The sequence below is a fragment of the Oncorhynchus nerka genome, linkage group LG4 (genome assembly GCF_034236695.1).
Source record: "Oncorhynchus nerka isolate Pitt River linkage group LG4, Oner_Uvic_2.0, whole genome shotgun sequence".
NCBI lineage: Eukaryota > Metazoa > Chordata > Actinopteri > Salmoniformes > Salmonidae > Oncorhynchus > Oncorhynchus nerka.
In genome coordinates this window covers 58,166,300-58,187,163 of record NC_088399.1, presented here as the reverse complement: position 1 = coordinate 58,187,163, position 20,864 = coordinate 58,166,300, and the positions used below count along the sequence as shown (strand labels likewise).

The following is a 20,864-nucleotide window of genomic DNA, read 5'->3' as shown; positions in this document are numbered from 1 at the left end:
TCCACGTCGACTCTATGCCCAGAAATGCCCTTCTCGGGAGCAAAGGATCCCAATTTTAAACTCTCCAGAAAAGCAATAATTAATATTAACTGAAAAGATATCTCATGTAGTTTCTTGCAATAGCCCTCTCTGACTTTGTAGCCCTCTCTAAAAGTTTGTCTGGACATATTGACAGCTAAATTACCGCTTGACTGGTATAAAAACTTGGTTTTGCTAAAGCTAGAAATCAACAAAGGGATATCAGTAGGTACGCTATTAGAAAAAAAGGGTTCCAAAAGGCTTCTTCAGCTGTCCCCATAGGAAAACCCTTTTTGGTTCCAGATAGAACCCTTTTGGGTTCCATGTAGAACCCTCTCTAGAAAGGTTTCTAGATGGAACCAAAAAAGGTTTCTTCAAAGGGTTCTCCTATGGGGCCAGCCGAAGAACCCTTTTAGGTTCTAGATAGCACCTTTTTTTCTAAGAGTGTAGGATGCTTTTTGAGGAAGGCTACGAAAGGACTCCTTGGTTGTCCTTTTATCTGAAAAACATTAACGGGACATCCTGAAACAACACAAACAACATCCTACTGGTACATCCAATAATATATTCCCCTTTTTTCTCCAAGAAAACAGCTATGATAAAGGTCTACAATACTCTCATTTGTAGTATTCAAAATAGTTACAACGACCTTATATATCCTGTAACTTTTGGAGAGGCTGGTCTCACATGGTATCAATATAGGGTGCTACTAAATAACCTTTGCCACATTAAGACACACTGAGATCAACACATAAACGATTTGATACCTTCCCATACTTGAACCATTCTCTGTAATAACAGGGTCTTTACTAGTTCAAGTCTTAAATGTGTCTGAATTATATTGTGCCTTGAGTCTTCTTTTGATGTTGTATGCTCGCAGGCTTTATTTAACCACTGTTAGATGTTATATGCTCACAGGCTTTATTTAACCACTGTTAGATGTTATATGCTCACAGGCTTTATTTAACCACTGTTAGATGGTATATGCTCACAGGCTTTATTTAACCACTGTTATATGTTATATGCTCACATGCTTTATTTAACCACTGTTAGATGTTATATGCTCACAGGCTTTATTTAACCACTGTTAGATGTTATATGATCACAGGCTTTATTTAACCACTGTTAGATGTTATATGCTCACAGGCTTTATTTAACCACTGTTAGATGTTAGATGCTCACAGGCTTTATTTAACCACTGTTAGATGTTATATGCTCAAAGGCTTTATTTAACCACTGTTAGATGTTATATGCTCACAGGCTTCATTTAACCACTGTTAGATGTTATATGCTCACAGGCTTTATTTAACCACTGTTAGATGTTATATGCTCACAGGCTTTATTTAACCATTGTTAGATGTTAGATGCTCACAGGCTTTATTTAACCACTGTTAGATGTTATATGCTCACAGGCTTTATTTAACCACTGTTAGATGTTATATGCTCACAGGCTTTATTTAACCACTGTTAGATGGTATATGCTCACAGGCTTTATTTAACCACTGTTAGATGTTATATGCTCACAGGCTTTATTTAACCACTGTTAGATGTTATATGATCACAGGCTTTATTTAACCACTGTTAGATGTTATATGCTCACAGGCTTTATTTAACCACTGTTAGATGTTAGATGCTCACAGGCTTTATTTAACCACTGTTAGATGTTATATGCTCAAAGGCTTTATTTAACCACTGTTAGATGTTATATGCTCACAGGCTTTATTTAACCACTGTTAGATGTTATATGCTCACAGGCTTTATTTAACCACTGTTAGATGTTATATGCTCACAGGCTTTATTTAACCACTGTCAGATGTTATATGCTCACAAGCTTTATTTAACCACTGTCAGATGTTATATGCTCACAGGCTTTATTTAACCACTGTTAGATGTTATATGCTCACGGGCTTTATTTAACCACTGTTAGATGTTATATGCTCACAGGCTTTATTTAACCACTGTCAGATGTTATATGCTCACAAGCTTTATTTAACCACTGTCAGATGTTATATGCTCACAGGCTTTATTTAACCACTGTTAGATGTTATATGCTCACGGGCTTTATTTAACCACTGTTAGATGTTATATGATCACGGGCTTTATTTAACCACTGTTACATTGCCCTCATTGTTGTAATTTCCATGTACTCCCTGGAGGTGGTTAAAATAAATCATTTCCATAAATCCACCATTTTGTTTCAGATGGGGTTGTTATGCAAGCTTAAATGCCAACAAAACTCCCAACCCTATCATAAAAAGTCACCTACTTGTTTGAGGATGTCAGTCCTAGAGGTGTTATAATGTTTATCCAGTCTGTTACTAGATGTGTTAAATTAGAGAATTAGCTAAACGCCTTGTCTCTTGTGTAACTACAAAATGAGGAAATCCACTCACTTAATAATTAGAAAAGTGTTGTATATTTGTGAGGTAATCACACCTGTATGTTAAATAAACCATAATGTTAGTTATAATGAATTTGCATAGTCATAATTGGAACTGGGCATTTGATTGATACATTGACAAATACATGACAATGTCATGACCATATGCTGTGAATTGAAATAACAATGTCCCAGGATAGTTCTACTCATAGAGTCAGAGCAAATATTTACAACAGTCATGTCCCATGCAGAGGTAGAACGTAGATTTAGGTGTAAAAAGTTGTTTTGTTGTAGTTTCCATCTAAGCTCCTCTCATCATCTCTATCCCAGGCCAGTGGTATCGTCATCCAGCTTGTTTATTTCTGGAAGGCAATCCTGACACACTGGACATCATGTCAAACCATGAACGACAGGAGGCAATAAGGTGGAGAATAGCAGCAATCTGGAGGAAAGCTCACCATTCACTCTGGCTCCCTTAGCGCTCTGTCCTGTTATCCAGCATTAAAGATAAAAAATAAAAAAATCAATACTGTAACACAGTGCCAGATAAAAGCAGTGGGTGAGAGAGAAAGAGAGAGAGAGAGGCTCCCTGGTCGGATATGGTGAATTAAAGCGATCAGAAATGTCTAGTCCACTCAGCCCCACTCTACATAACCTAAAGCTGTCTATCACTCTTTGTTCATTTCCCTTCTTTGTTCACTTGTGATTTATTTTTTGAGCTTTGTGATGAGGTACAGTACCTGCACCCATTTAGATTCAATGGCAGATTAGTTCAGGTTTGGTATATTAGCTTGCCTTTCTGAGCTGTATTATCAACTTAACAATATTATATTGGGGTCTTGAAAAACATATGTAGTTCTCCTTCTTGTTCATCCTTGTTGGGGCAAAGGCATACTGTACCTGTAGCATAAAACAACATTACAGTTTCATTTAAACAAGTCATGCCGATAGGGGGCACAAGGGCACGTGTCCCCTCAGATCTGTCCTGTTTAAAAAAGATTCACATGTTAAATTAACTTCCAGGCTTCATTTTTAAGCCCACGATCCTAATTATTTATACAACTATTTGTCAGTGGTATTTTGCAGAGGGGGCACACTAGCTGGACCAGACAAAAAGTACCCTCCCCTATTCTCCTAGCAAGTGGTTCCTTCCAAGGTACACCACAGGGCAAAGATATGCTTGGCAGGGCGCTAGATACTCTAGTGCGTGCAGACAGTATCGTCAGTGGGGGAGAAAGAGTGTAGAGTGACACACACTGCGTTTGATTTGATTTTAGCTGCTGGTGATGTACAGGACTCGCAGGAGGTATGTTTGTAAATTAATTTGTAGCCTATTGATTCCTTCTTGATGAATAAATAAAACAAAAATGTTTTGTTATTTCTCTGTAATACTAGCCACCTAGCAATGTTATGAAGTTGGCTTTAGCTAGCCAGCTAGATAGGTTCCCAACCTCCCAACCTCATAACTACACTCTTAGGGAAAAAAGGGTTATTTGTAAGGCAAAGGGTTCTACCCAGAACCTTTAACATCCAAATAACTGATTTTGAAAGAAAGGGTTCTACCCAGAACCTTTAACATCCAAAGAACTGATTTTGGAAGAAAGGGTTCTTTGATGATTATTTAGAAGGCAATAATGATTTTTTTGGAAGGCAAGAAGGGTTCTACATTTAGCCATATTTCCCAGTATGCTCTATTGTGTTTTTACATGTGCATTGATTGGTTGATTCATTTAATGCTACACAAAGATAAATAAATACATAAATTCTAAACTAATCCAATCTGTTAGTAATTATACCACTTATTGCACCTGGTACTGGGATGGTTGTTCCAGTTTATATGATTGAGTTAGTCTAAGTATTCAATCTTTCCTACCCTGGCAGTCATATTGAATGCAAGTTGCAAGTGATTAAAAAATCCAATTGTTGGATATCCTAACTCTGGCTGGATTCCAATAGGAATTATACATCACTTTGCAAGCCAGCATAATGTGACTTGCAGGCCTGACGTGGCCTGTAAACCGGGAGTTTCCTAATCAATCAATCAAACGTATTTATAAAGCCCTTTTTACATCAGCCGTTGTCACAAAGTGCTATACAGAAACCCAGCCTAAAACCCCAAACAGCAAGCAATGCAGATGTGGAAGCAGGGTGGCTAGGAAAAACTACCTAGAAAGGCAGGAACCTAGGAAGAAACCTAGAGAGGAACCAGGCTATGATGGGTGGCCAGTCCTCTTCTGGCTGTGCCAGGTGGAGATTATAACAGAACATGGCCAAGATGTTCAAACATTCATAGATGACCAGCAGGGTCAAATAATAACAACAATCACAGTGGCACAGGGTGCAACAGGACAGCATCTCAGGAGTCAATGTCAGTTGGCTTTTCATAGCCGAGTCAGAGACAGCAGGTGCGGTAGAGAGAGAGAGAGTCTAAAACAGCAGGTACGGGACAAGGTAGCACGTCCGGTGAACAAGTCAGGGTTACATAGACGCATGCAGAACAGTGTGTTAGGGTAGAACTAGGCCCTCACAGAAAAGCCTTTTGTACTTATTGTCATGAAGAATTTTATTTTAAAGGCTAATAAGGCTGGTGGAACCATCCATAGACGATTCTAGAAAGAACCCTCCAAAGATAAAATGGTTCCTCGGTAGAACCCTTCATAGATGGTTCCAGCAATTGCTCTTGGTAGAACCATTCATAGAGGGTTCTATGGAGAACCCTTCATATAGGGTTCTAGGTAGAACCATTTGCAAAAGGTTCTACATAACACCAAAAAGGTTTCTCCTATGGGGACAAACCGAAGAACCCTATATGGTTCTATTAGTGTAGCTATCAAGCCAATTCAGGGTATCAATCAAGACTTTAGAAAAGCAAGCAATTACTAAATGTACTGAGTAAGACACATTCCTTTCAATCTTTTCCCCAGATTATAGCAGAGATGCAGAGAAGCATATTTATTTTCTTTAAAAAAAAAGAACCACCAGTCAGGAGGATACAGACAGCTCAAGAGGTATGCTTAGATATGCAGAAAAATCCTTGGTTTAAATGTAATCTGGCACGTTATGACAATATCACATTTGTGTATTAATTATGATGCCATGTTATATGCCTCTATTGATAGCATATGTTGTGATTCTATGTACTGTGTTGTAATTTGGATGAAACATCCTAGCCATTAGTGCAGTATATTGAGATGTGTGATTTACAACGGTCAGAATGATACCCTCATTAAAATGATAATTGAACAGGTGAAGAGGTATACTTAGATAACGTATGCAGAAAAATTTATATAAAATATTTTTTTATGATTATGGCTCTAGAATGCAGGAAAAGGCTGTTGTGGCTCCTCTAAAATAATGGTTTCATTACTGGGAGAAATATAACCTTTAACCTTTATTTAACTAGTCAAGTCAGTTAAGAACAAATTCTTACCCCGGCCAAACCCTAACCCGGACGACGCTGGGCCAATTTTGCGGCGCCCTATGGGTCTCCCAATCACTGCCGGTTGTGATACAGCCTGGAATCAAACCAGGATCTGTGGTCTAGCACTATCTAGCACTGAGATAGAGTGCCTTAGACCGCTGCACCACTCTGGAGCCCCCCACTTTCATGTCAAGGGATGTGTGGACAAAAACAAAACCCTTCTTTCCCACGCACATGCCATCATGTATAGAAGGCAGAGTTGAAGAAGCACACACACACACACACACACACTATACTGAATCTTGTTTCACAAACTCTTCACACCTATAGGTTCTTGATCCCAACTACATCTGATTAACGGTTACAGATATCAAGAACACCTTTGGTGCACTAAAGGGACAGAGCTTAGATCATAATATTTCATGATATAAGGTCTGACTCTCTGTCATGTATTAATTAAAATCCAAATACCCGGTATTGATTGTGTTATCAGGCCATTGCAGCCAGGCCCCACTGTATTGATCCAGGCTGTGATTGATGATCATTTTCAAAAAAAATCTCTTTGTGTGATTATACGAGGAAACAGACCCTCAGTATGTGTGTAATTATTTTGTTATCTATTTTGTAACGGTGTAGCGTGCAGGCAGACTGCACAGGATGTTGCCAAACATGGTGCTCCTCTGATAACCCTTTTGTGGAATGATATTTTCAAATAAGTAATAGCAAGGGATAACTATAGAAGCTTACTATCAATAGTGCCAAACTGATATGTAACATGCTTATGTAATGTTGCCCTAACCCTACAATAGTAATTACAGCTTTACTACAAGTTAATGTAAGGTGGTCCTTATGTGGTAAATAGTAAAACACCTACAATGTTGCTCAATGTCAGAGAAATGGTGTTGTCTCTCCAAATAGATTTGAAAGTGTCCCAAAATAATTCAATTGTTCTTCCTTGTACAGCCCTCACCAGGCCTGTTGGTGTCAGTCATCTGTTGTCTGACCCATAATGCAAAGCTTAGCATTTTGCGGTTGCTGTCTTGCTGATCAGTGTGTTTGAGCAGGGACAGGGACAGGGGTCACAGGATGTCATATCTTCATTGTAGGTCACCAAACCCACATAGTACACACATTCCTCAGCTGACAGATCCTGACCGAGGGGGGTCAAATCTGCTCATCCGTTTGGCCAGTAGTAAATCACACCCCACTGTAATCAATGCACACAAAAGCATGCCACAGGAAGCACTTCCATATGTACACTTGAGCACTGGCCTCCAAGACGTTGTTTACCTTGAAACGAGCTTCTTGTTTCGTTGAGACTTTAGTGGCACAGACAAAATGCAGTAAACATGTTTGTTTTTTACACACATACGATTGTTTACCATCTATAACAATGTATTTTGGAAAATGATTTTTTCCCGCATGCACATATCAGGATTGAGAAAGTCTAACTGTGCCCCACGGTGAAAACAATCTAAAGTAGGCTGGTACTGTAAAAAAATAATAATAAATCTAAATAATCAGAAGGTTGAACGAACAGAACATCACAAATCTCCCTGGTCCCTGGAAAAGAAACACTCCCCTAAACCCTTCCCTCTACTGGAGCTCATGCACTTCTTTGTTATAGCATGCATGTGATGCACTATCCTATTGGATTAAATCATTTACTCATGATAAGTAGGATCATACATTCAGCTTAAGTAGGCTGATCTGTGTCTGTACTGTATTGTGCTTCTCTTTGGTAAAAGTACAGTACTGAAATTAAATCATACAAACTGTTTCAAAATAGGATTTTCTTTGCAGAAGCAGGAGATCCGTGTTCCAGCATTGTAGTTGTACATGATAGTGGTCAAGTAGGTAGTTTGTGTGCCGAGCTAGTTATAAAGAATCAATATTATATCAAGGAGGGTTAAGTTTCGAGATAAGACAGCTCTCAACCACTCTCGCTACTCATCATAAGTCTGTAGGAAGCTGATAGGTCAAAATAAATTGTATTCCTCAAGGAGTGGGTCTTCTTACCTCTCTATACCAAGGGAATGGGAGACAAGGCGATCAATACAAGGCTGTTGTGTAGTAGTCCTATATGCAGTTATTAACAGCTGATTCTGCCCTCTCCAGGCAGGCCACATATTTTAACACCATAATTACAGACTTTTAAACAATAGCTGATGAGAGGGCCATAACTAAAACACCCACTTTGATACATTTAATTTAAAACATAATATTATCTCAGACAGGGAATGATTAGTGAATTATATCCACACAACTCTTACAACAGTGTATTGTTAGTAAGACGTGAAACCTCAAAAGTGACATTTGTAATTTAATTATCTATAGGCTAATGTTAGTTACACTCAGTTTGATTGTTTGGGAAAACAACTTATCAACCCAGTAAAATGGCTCCATAAAGCCAACTGAAACAGCTGTGGGAGTTCGCTGAAACTGAAGTAACGCGTCCAACACCTTCTGTGGCATCCTAGCGGTCGCCTATCACATTCGGCTGCAGGGCTTCTCATAATGGACTAGAGGCGGAGGCTTCGAAAGAATAGCAGCTGCGGGCAAGGAAGACCAAGAACCCGCTCCACGGAACGACCATCGCAATGAGATTCGCCGTCGGTCTGGGAATAAGCAATAACTAGATTGTTATGCACGAAAACAGAGATAGGGATTCGATCACGGCCCCGTGACATCTTTTTGGGCACCTGGACCGGACTCTTGCTATCTTCATTTTTTTTGTTTTACTTTCCCCCTCCTCCGCTCAGCTTCATGAGAAATAGAAGACGAGGAGGATAAAGGCAATGGGCAACACTTTTCCAGCCAGGACTTTCTTATCCATGTGTAGACCTCCAAAATAAAGTACAATACTCAATGCGTGGGAAAAACAGAAATGGAAGTGGAGTAAATTAGAAGAAAGGACTTGTGATAACAATGGGACTTAAACTTAAAGACGCGTTGGGGAAAAGGTAGGCTACAATAAAAGCGAATGGCACAAATACATTTACAAAAATGTGGCGGGTAAAAACAGAACAAAACCAACCAGAAGGGAGAGAAATGTTCTCGACTTAGTAATGTCCATCACTGTTGTATGGTGGACCGTGCGGAAAGACAGGTGGATAGGAAGCAACGTGTAGTGTAATTATCAAATCCATCCCTCATTTCCATATCTAGTGTGGGTCAGCTGGACCTTAGCCAATCCCCCATCGAAAGCCAATCCCCCATCGAAAGCCACCAAGAGTCATCAAGCATTATCCTCCATCATAATTACACCGACATGCGCAATCTGCACATGGGTAAGTAACACCAGCTAATAGGTTATCCCTTATTTCACAGACCCGACTCTCTCTGACGGGTTTTATTTGTTAGATGCTGATGTATCCGCCAAATGCAACAAGAGCAACTAGCAGAGAACTGACAACATGTCCCGCCGCAAGCAAGCGAAGCCACAACATCTCAAATTGGACGAAGAAGCGTTGCAAACTGACGTCGCCACAGAACATGGTACGTGAGATTCACACACACTTTTATCCAACAAAAAAAAGCATTAAAAAAAGTTACCATATGCATATTTGATTGCCAGACTATACTAGGCTACAGCAGGCCTATTTAGCTTGAATAGTTATTAATTAATATCTTATTATAATCCTTCCTAACCATTCATATATTATTATAACCCTTTGCCTTATATATATATTTTTATATTAGAGTCAGGGGCTTAAAAAAAACGATTTTATTATTTCCTTTACTTCCCAAGTTGTCACAAAAATTCAGGACTACTGTGAATGAGAGCAGATGTTCAACGGTCTTTATCCTGCACCTCAGTGGGATATGTCTTATTCAATATAAGAAAGTGTTATAAATAAATGGTCGTTTATAGCCTGGATAAATAATACACATTAGCATAAATACATTAAAAAGCCCTCGGATATGATAAAATAACTCCGGATAGATTATTGTCTGATCGATATCAAAGCACACTTTCATGAGCTATGCGTGCAATTTTGCCCACAGGTAATGGTAGAAATGTGTCCTGAGAGATGTGTAGCCTATCTATAGGCTATATCATTTCGATGTGAAGGAATATTGAAACAGTTTGGCCCTACATGTACATAAAAAATGTATTGTTGTTGTTATTACATTTATCATGAAGTCATATGACATTATTTTGACCCATTTATAAAAAGGAAGTAGTTTCAAAGAGGATCCACGTCAGCTCCCTGTCTGTGTATATTATACTTTAGTGTAACTGTATAATGTTAACGAAAAACTATGTCATAAAAATGTTTAATTGTCACACATATGGTAGGCAACTATGGTACAATTGACATATGATTTACACAAGGAGTTATACGTCTAGAATGAGAGTTCGGTTTTGGATTATGGAAGTGTCCAAGATAATTAGGGCAGGTCCATTAGCCTACTTCGTTTTTTGAAAGAGGTAGGCTTTATAGGTTATTTTAGTTTTTTTATTAGACTATATTGATTCTCAGGTATGGAAAAGAAAACGTATATGTCATATAATTTTTCATATTCTACTGTAATTGAAAGTGTGCAAAAACTGGTTAAATCAACGTTGTTTCAAGGTATTTTGTCAACATATAGTGACGTAAAATCTACATTGTATTTGAAAAAAAGCATAGAAGTAAACTGTTGTTTTGAGGGTGAAATTTAAACCACAGGATGTCATCATTGTAACCATATATTAACATAGACAAACCTAGTATAAAATATGTTGAATTTGTACCTTTAAAACAATGTCAGATCTTCAACATTATTTCCACTATCAGAAAAAAAACAATAGGCTGGGCAGCACCTCCTACTGGAGAATTGATCTATCTACAGCCCTGCTGAGCTATGATATTTGTCACTGACTATGACCAATGTGCTATGGAGAGAATGATTGTTGAGAGATCTCCACTTAAAAATGAAATAGATTTTCTGTTGCTATCAATGTCATACCAAAGGGTTAGTTTAATAGAGCAAACAAAATGTGACCATACTTTATCACTCACATCATCAATTATGCTATTTAGGCCTATATAGCATTTGCAAAATTGTCAACAGCTATTGTTTCAATTCACCCAGGATTCAACCAAAAACAGTCAACAATACAGAGGCTTAGGGTTTCAAGCTCGGGTTGATTTCAAATGTAATGATATTTAGTGATGTTCAATTGTGTTTGGTTGTCAACGCAACCAAATATCAACATTTGAAGGCCATGTATGTTCTAATTAGATAGTTCTGTGCCACTGACTTCGTTCCAGTTTGTCTACAAATGAATAATGTAAATGTTGGAATCCCATCTCCATCTCATCCAAGAAGTGAAACAATAGGACTGTGATTTGAAATAGTTGAAAGCGTAGTGATAGACATTTGGGTGGCAACTAAACCAAAAATCTGATATTGTTTTAACAATGGAATGTGGTTGTGCTATTAGATGGTTGAAAGCGTAGTGATAACACAATGGAAATTCAACTATCTTTTGGCTGTCTTTTTGAGTGGAGGAATATAGGTTGTAATCTCATTGATCAATGTCTCAAAACAAATATGACCAAATGATCCATGTTGAAATGCCGTGGTGTGCCCAGTGGGAGGCTAATGGTCAGAAAATGTATATTTTACAGATACAGTAGCCTATATGTATAAAATATAAATATCAACAAAAATATAGTATTTATCCCGTTAATCTATTCAATCCATTCAAGACAAGAAATTGCATTGTTTAAATATTTATCTGAGCCACACTCAAACATGACTATTTTAATTTAGTTCTATTTGAGACAATATATTTTATGCTTTCTACACATTTCCTAAATAGTCTTAAAGTATTTTTTTTCCATTTTCCATAGATACAAATTTTAGATGACATTTTTTTTTTGTTTAAGATATTCGTCATTTGTACCAATTGCTATTCCCTCCCTCCAAATCAAAGGCTAAATGTTTTCTGGACAGCACATAAGTGTAGGCCAATATTGTTCTCATATGGCTGATGGATATATCAACTTAAATAAATATATTTTACAGTAATAGCACATTTATCCTTATGATAATATATTATATATTTCATGGTAACATTAATTTGTGATAATTAAATAATCTAGTTTTGATATCTTTTAGAAGTGTTATGGTATTAAACGGGTTGTAATAGGGTTTGGCACAATGATTCAATCAGAATCATCAGAATCTTGCTCAGAGGTCCTTAAACTCAAAATGATTCATTACTATCAGGTTTATTACATTATCTGCACAGTATTTATTTTAGTAATTCTTTTAAAATATTTCCCCCCCCCCACCTCAGTCAAAGATTGTGTAGGATTTATCCGTTATTCAATGTTAGGCAACCCATCAGGCCGTTTTTTTCTAGGGTCTTCGTGCTTGGCCTGTATTGTTGACAAATGTGGCAGATTAGTAGGATGAAAAGGTGGGATTGCATTGAGTGCCAACAAGGCTCTTCTTTGTCCCTTCCCCCACCAGGCAGGGGGTGTGTTCTGAGATGAGCTTTGATTGAGCCTGCTGATTTAACCTTTGTCCACCTCGCCCTACAAGGGGCAAGTGCTGCATGTCAGAATCATAATGCAATTAGTACATCTGTGCCATTGACCTCTGAAGCATATATTGCTGTGTAAACTGATTCCTCACTCGGATCTGTTTGTTTTCAGATCAAAATATCAATTGCTGTGAATGATTTTGCACTCCACTGTAAACAAACAATACAAATATATTTTGGCCATCCTTTGTTCCTGTGTTTGGATAGTGCAGTGTGTCATTTATTTCCCGTCAGAGTCATAATATATCCACCTAGATTGTCAAAAGTTTTTCTGTTTTTGTTGTTGAGGTAGCTTTCTGATACAGCAACAACTTTCCCTATATTAACTATGAAGAATGATATTATTTGAATGATCAATTAGAAAAATATTTGTAATATTTTTTAGAAAATCCAACTCTAGCTAATCATGGCATCGTTGTCTTACTTCTGTTTGCTAAGTAACTTACCATTGGTGATCTTGAGGCCACCCACTTAGATGAGCCAATGACACTGATTCTCTACTGAAATGTTTTGTATGCTGTTTAGGTTATTAAATCAAAACAAATAATATTGTAATAATATTGTATTTGTATGCGCCGAATCCAAGTGGTGTAGACCTTACCGTGAAATGCTTACTTACAAGCCCTTAACCAACAATGCAGTTAAAATATGTACAGATTAACTAAATTTAAGAAATAAAAGAGCAACAATAAAATAACAATAACGAGGCTATATACATGGTGTACCGGTAACGAGTCAATGTGCAGGGGTACAGGTAAGTCGTGGTAATATGTAAAGTGATTATTCATAGATAATAGATAATATATTTTTTTAAAGAGTGGGGTCAATGCAAATAGTCCGGGTAGCCATTTGATTAGCTGTTCAGCAGTCATATGACTTGGGGGTAGAAGCTGTTAAGAAGCCTTTTGGACCTAGACTTGTCGCTCCGGTACAGCTTGCCGTGCGGTAGCAGAGAGAACAGTCTATGACTAGGGTGGCTGGAGTCTGGCAATTTTTAGGGCCTTCCTCTAACTCTACCTGGTATAGAGATCCTGGATGGCAGGAAGCAAGGACTATGATAGTTTGTTGGTGATGTGGACACCAAGGAACTTGAAGCTCTCAACCTGCTCCACTACAGCCCCGTCGATGAGAATGGGAGTGTGCTCGGCCCTCCTTTTCCTGTAGTCCACGATCAATTATTATTGAACTTGGTGTGACAATAAATTAGTGTAGAAATGTCTGCTATTTTCTAGGTTTTAAACAACTAATTGACCAACATCGGTTCAATTATTTTTATTCCCTTCATTTATTTTTTGGCAGTTTCTCTAAAGATAAATCAGATCAATCCTGAACTGTGTCATGTAGTAGGGAGTTGTAGTTTCCAACAGGCTAATATTCTACATAGTTTCGAGTTGGAAACAAGGTTAATTAACTACAATGCCCATAATCCATTGCACACCTACTTGTCCAGTCTGTGTGTTTCTTTTACGCCTGGCACGTTAGGTTAGTGTGGTCCAGACACTGACAGTGAGAGAAGAATGTGCGATCAAGAGGGATTAGAGAGCAGTTGTTTCGCTGGTATCTCTACCTGAAAATATCTAAGGTATCTGAAAATACATGATATGATTGTTAGTTGGTATTCAGCAGTCATAAAAGTGTGTCTTATTTACTTTGAAGAACTACTAAATAGTGATTTGTCAGACAGCACAGGCAGCAGATCTATAGAGATGAGATGATGACTCGGAATGAAATAATAGAGTCTTCAAATAAAACAAATGTATTAAACACAACTGAAATATTTTATGAAAGTCAAGTAATGTGAACAAATTATGGTTAATAAGAGATAAGCAAGTAACTACCATCATGGGACTTTTATTAATTATTTTATTATGTGTTGTTACAGCATTGCACTCTCATGATGCATAGTGCATTTAATGTTAAAAAACAAAACAATAGGAACTGAAATTGATAACCGTTTTTTTTAAATTATCAAACTGAAACCGAACTGACTTCAAAAAGCACTCATCACTAATCCCTCAGAACTACAATTTATTTACCACACAGTATGCCAGACATTGTTGGACATGCGCGCGCACACACACACACACACACACACACACACACACACACACACACACGCACATTATCGAAGCTGCTTTGTGTATGTCACAATGGCCCTGTTTTTCAACCAGTGCCACGAAGGCACTCAAAAAGAATAAGAAACAAGTTAAATGTAAATGTTTTTAAGCACCCCCCAAAAATGTTTTTGCTACAATGTTTAGTTTTTTAACAAACAGTGATCATAAAAACATGTCAATTTTATTTATTTGTTGTACTGAAAAGACTAAACCTTGGATAGATGACAGCACTCATGTTTCGATGATAAGTTTAAGCCATATCTCCATTCTATCTTATTCTATAGAAGGGTAAACATGCACAGTTATCCCTTTTTTCTGATTTTATAGATTTATAGACTGAATTTATTCATCACACAATGCCCATTGAAAAGTTGTTTCAATGCACATTGAAAAGCAACTTGGGTGTATGTGCAATAAAAGAAAGGTTGAAAATGGAACCCTATGGGCACTGGTCAAAAGTGCACTATATAGGAAATAGGATGCCATTTTGGATGCACGTAACGTATTGTTTCGCTGGAACTTCCCAGCATTACCCAGCTGGCATGCTCATCAGCCAGCCTCCTAACAACACACAGCTTTAACAGATGCCGTGGCGATTTCCCTGTCAACTGCATTGATTTGAGGGCATTTAGGAGAAGCTTAATGTCTAAAAGAATTAAGCTCTCTAGACTTTTTACAGTTACTGCAGCTGCTAGAATATCACTGAGGATACTGAACAAGAGGCCATGAGATTGTAGGAACGTCTGTTTATTCCTTATATAATTTACATCAACATAGCTGTAGCTATTGCATGTCCAAGATCTAGATAAATATCATGTTAAAATATAATGTTTTGTGTGTGCAAGGGAGGTATTTGCAGCCAGGAATTTAAAAAAATGGTTTGCCATGTGCTTATAGCTGGATTGTGTAGCTAGGTATTAGTGAAGTTATTTAATATCAACATCAGACCAATAAATACATCTTTTAATGATCTACATTGATAACATGTTCAAATAATTATTACTTTCAAATAGAAGCAGCATTATAGATGAATAATTTAAAAGGTTCCTATAGAACTTATTAAATGAAGATCAATTATTGGGATTGACCTGTTTTGTTCTTTAAATTACTACACTATAAATATAATCTCACATGAATTCACAGAATGTAGTAATTCGAATGAACTATGAAATATTATTTGGAAATATTGCTGTTTTATGAACTTGTTTTCAGCTTGTTTACAGAAGGTCATTTTGTAAACAATTTCACAAAGATAATGGTGCATTTTTCCCAGGCATGCTCTAATAGACTGTGATTTGTTTGTTTGACAGAGCCAAGCGTTGTGGAATAGCATTTGAAATTCCTGCTGCGGAAATTAGAGTGGTTGATTGCAATAGGGAATGAGCCATTCAAAGACCCAATTTGTACTCAACGGACATGGCACTTTAACTGTATGAATGCATTGGGAATCAATAATCAATACATTTCATTAAGTTTCAGTATGCACAATTGGTAGGTCACATAATTTGATTGATTAACCAAATCAAATTAGCAGCTGCATACAAGGAGATTGAATTGAGTAGAAACTGGGTCTAATATGATGCAATTAAGCTACACATTTAGAATGAAAACTATAGATTTAGTTTATCGTTGAAAATGTTTACTCTTGCTGTAGTTGTAGGGTTATAGTCTGTCATCCTAGTTATATTAACTAACAATTATTTTCTTCTCCCCCTGTTTTCCATGCAGCTCTATTGGAGGGAATGGATGAGGAGGAGCGCCGCAGTGGCATTGAGGAAACCCATGTGTGTAGAAACATTGCTGAGTACTTCACCTGGGCCGAACTGTATGAGCACCAGAGAAGCTGCACAGAGGACCTTCCTCAGGTCCGCATTGTGAAGGAAGATGAGAAGATCCCTGAACCTGAGGGGTCCCCAGCTGGATCCTCTCCAACCCTCAGCCTGGCCATTCTTAGCCTGGCCCACAGGGACTCAGCAGACATGGAGTCAGCGGACGGGGGCCTTGGACTGGTGGAGCCTATGAATTATAATGATAATGACAGCACAGATATGTTAGAGGAGATGAACATGGGTGAGAAGGAGGATGAATCCATGGAGGTGGAGCAGCAGCACCACGACAAATATAAGTCATCTAGCCCCCAGAATCCCCCAGATATAACTGAGTTGGCTATCCCTTCAGCTCAGTCGTCCTTTGTGACTAGCAGCATGCCCAGTACGAACGTAACGCTGGAGATCCTCCACGGTACCCGGGTGGCTGTTGCCCAGTTCTCCCAGAGCCTCCACAGTAGTGGGGCAGGAGGGAAGGCGGCCACAGCGGCCATCCCAGTGATCCTAGAGCACCTGCTGGCTTTGCAGCAGCAACAGGTCCACCAGTTGCAGCTTATTGAGCAGATCCGTAGCCAGGTGGCCTTCATGAACAGACAGCCCACACAAACAGCACTAAACCCAGTCTCCAGGGCCCTATCACTGGCACCAAACCCTTTCCCCTCCCAAGGCCTCATCGCTCCCCCTGTCCTACCACTGTCTGGGACCATACCCTCTGCTGTTAATGGGCAAGCGTCTGTGTCTTCGGCATCTGTGCTTGAAAGGTCCCACACACTCTCCAAACAAACTTCATATGGACAGGCCCACATGAGAGACGCTAGATGTACCTCAGCTCCCTCTGAAAACTCTGCCCCTCCCCCTACTAGCTGCAACAATATTTCCTCATTACATCCTCCCTGCATGGGTTCATACTCACACACAAGCAGTAGCTGTACTCAGACCCTGACCTCGTCCAGCCCACTCTCCATGCAGGACCAGAGCAACAGTCTCCTCAGCTCACCATCCAGCCTGCCGTTTCTACCTCAGAGCACCCCCAGCAGTGTCATATTCCCCAACCCCCTGGCCAGCATCGCAGCCACGACTAATGCCCTCGACCCCCTCTCCGCCCTGATGAAGCACCACCGGAATGGCAAGCTGCCCAGTGTGTCCATGTTCGACACCAAGCCCAGCCCCGAGGAGCCCTTTTTCAAGCATAAGTGCAGGTTCTGCGCCAAAGTGTTTGGCAGCGACAGCGCGCTGCAGATCCACCTGCGCTCTCACACTGGGGAGAGGCCCTTCAAGTGCAACCTCTGCGGCAATCGCTTCTCCACTAAAGGGAACCTGAAAGTCCACTTCCAGAGACACAAAGAAAAGTATCCCCGTGTTCAGATGAACCCTTATCCAGTGCCGGAATATTTAGACAATGTGCCAACGAGCTCTGGCATTCCCTATGGCATGTCATTCCCTCCTGAAAAAACAGGAGCCACTTGGCTGGATAGCAAGCCTGTTTCAGCGACGGTACCCACCTCTATGGGCATTCAGCTTCCCTTCACTCTCACTACTATGGGAAGCTCAAGTGGATCTCTAAGTGTCACACCACCCATCAAATCTCCTTTTAGGCCTTCCCCAGCCTTAAGTGAATGTGTGTCTTTGTCGCTGAACACTACAGGCAACGAAACTAGTGTTCCCACAGCTTTAGAGTCTCCACAGTCTAATCAGGAGGGGGAATCCTCCCATGTCTTGAAAGCAGAGGAAATTCATCTGTCCCAGAACTGGATGACTAGACCCAGGGTGAGTCCACTTACTGTGGCAACAAGTAAAGCCATGACTATTACCACATCCACACCTGAGCCCAGTGCTCGGACTTCCAACTTTTCACCACTTTCCCTGGCCTCTGATCCGTTCAAAGCAAAGTTTCCATTCGGTGGCCTCCTGGACTCTATGCAAACATCAGAGACCTCAAAGCTCCAGCAGCTGGTGGAGAACATAGACAAGAAGATAACAGACCCCAACCAGTGTATCCTCTGTCACCGTGTGCTCAGCTGCCAAAGCGCGCTGAAGATGCACTACCGTATCCACACTGGGGAGAGGCCCTTTAAATGTAAGGTGTGTGGCAGGGCTTTCACCACCAAAGGAAACCTGAATACACACATTGGTGTCCACAGAGCAAACCCTCCTCTCCGGGTTCAACATTCATGCCCCATCTGCCAGAAGAAGTTCACCAACGCTGTAGTTCTACAGCAGCACATCCGCATGCATATGGGGGGTCAGATCTCAAACTCACCCTTAATGGACTGCCTACAGGACCTCGACAATGATCTCTCCTTCCACGAGAAGAACTTTGACAGCCTGAATAACTATGACAATGACCTCATGTATGACAACTCCATGGGGGAGGAAGAGGATGATGATGAAGAAGAAGAAGAGGTAGAAAATATGGAGGGGGGTGTTGATACCCTTAATCACCTGAGCTCTGTCTCTAGTTCTCCTCCCAACTCTGATGCTGTTGTCTTCAGCATAGCTGCACTGGAGAACCAAATGAAAATGATAGACTCCACCATGAACCTAAACCACTCCTTTGGGCTAAAGTCAATGATGAATGGTTTTATGGACAGTGAGCGCCGTGCTGCTATCCACTCCTCTATAGTGGGAGAAGGACATAATCACAATGCAGCCGGCAGCCCAACTGTGTCTGAATCGTCCACCTGTATGCATGTACCAGTGTCACCTGCGCAAAGCAATTCTGAGGTCCACCTCTGCAATTCCCCATCTGGGAAGCACAGTGGAGAGTCCCAAGAGATCACAGCCTCAGTGAAGAGTGAGCAATTTGATTCGCCCACCTCAACTCCGGTACTGGAAAATGGAGTGACTTTGGATCTGAGAGGTTTGCAACCTAACAGGCAGTGTGTGAAACAGGAGAGTCCTTACAGTACGCTGTTCCTGAGTAAAGAACGTGGTAAGATAACAATATCAACTGATAATACCTGTTGTGTAGAGTAGGTGTAATAACAATGTAAAAAGGTGTTCCCTTTTTAAATGCTCTTTATCACTACAACTGTTGAAAATGTTGTTTTCCCCCTTCACTATCTAGCAAATGTCGATCTTATTAAGTTATCCCCACAACTGATTAAAACTCTAAACATCCCTTTATCTAATTGTTTTAGGTTCCAGCCAAAGCATTCCTAGCCTGATTACCAGCATTGCGCCAAGGATGATCAAATCTGAAATGAATGGGCACCATCGACCAATGAACTTCAATGAGGGGCTGCATCATCCATTCAGCCTCCAGGTCCCTGCTGCTCCTCCATCTCTGGTGAGCCCAGGAATCACCTCTCTGCTTGGGCCACCTCAACTTCGACGGACCCCGAAGCAACACAACTGCCATGCGTGTGGAAAGAACTTCTCCTCAGCCAGCGCTCTACAGATCCATGAGCGGACCCACACAGGGGAGAAACCTTTCGGTTGCTCCATCTGTGGCAGGGCATTCACAACTAAAGGAAACCTGAAGGTACTACACATTTTAATGGGATTATAATGACTGTATTTTCTCCCCAAACACTCTTAAGACTCAGTACCTGCGGTTCAAACTATTTCAGCATATTTTTAGCTTAGCTAATAGCTATGACTAATGTTCATGTATTTGGGTTTTATGTCCTCCATCCCCTCTCCCCCATTTCTCTTTAGGTACACATGGGCACTCATATGTGGAACAACGCACCAGCCAGAAGAGGCAGGCGTCTGTCGGTGGAGAACCCCTTGGCCTTGCTGGGTGGGGAAGCTGCCATGAAGTTCGGAGAGATGTTTCAGAAGGACCTGACGGAACGGGCCATGAACGTGGATCCAGGGTTCTGGAACCGCTACGCATCAGCTATAACCAACGGCCTAGCCATGAAGAAGAATGAGATCTCAGTGATCCAGAATGGGGGGATTCTACAGCTTTATCCCATGACGGCAGGCATGGACAGAGTCAGCACTGGGGGTAGCCCACCAATGACCAGTCTTGGAAAGACAGCCATGGACCTTGGAATTAACCGACCCGACACTTTTCTATGTTAATTGGTGACAGTAAAGAGATTGAGATCAATTTAAATAAATTGAATGGCAGATTAATAAAATATATAGATTATACAAACAATGTAGAGAATAAATGATTGATTTATTTGTAAAAACAAGTTGACTATGTATTATATAGAGATAAAACATGTTTTATTAATTCACAGACCTACAGTATTTCATTCTTTTTTTATTGAATTGTCCATATGCAAATGTTGGTTTTGCCCACACAAACAGGTTGTTTCACTTCGTCCATGGTGCTTACTATAGACACACACTCTATTACTCTAAAAATGGAAAATGTGATATAGAAATGCAAAGAGATGAATCTGTCGGTTACTCACTGCTGCTAGTTGGTGCAAAGCACAAATGTCTTTATAACGAGGCCTCACATGTAGGCCTGCAGCATTTCAAATTGAAGAATTTGTGCAAGTAATTGAGCAAGCCTAAGGTTGGACAATCATTTATTGAATTTACTTCAGCTTAAATTGCATGTCCCATTTCTTCACTGGACTTTACTCTTGACTTT

General features: G+C 39.9%; 1 protein-coding gene across 1 annotated transcript; it reads left to right on the top strand.

The window, feature by feature from the left end:
• The first annotated feature begins 8,224 nt into the window (after positions 1-8,224).
• Positions 8,225-20,434, top strand: sall3b (spalt-like transcription factor 3b). Its single transcript, XM_029657948.2, has 5 exons — positions 8,225-9,109; positions 9,183-9,317; positions 16,209-19,238; positions 19,447-19,790; positions 19,967-20,434. The coding sequence occupies exons 2-5, from the start codon at positions 9,236-9,238 to the stop codon at positions 20,336-20,338; spliced, it is 3,828 nt and encodes a 1,275-aa protein (XP_029513808.2). The 5' UTR covers positions 8,225-9,109; positions 9,183-9,235; the 3' UTR covers positions 20,339-20,434.
• The last annotated feature ends 430 nt before the right edge of the window (positions 20,435-20,864 follow it).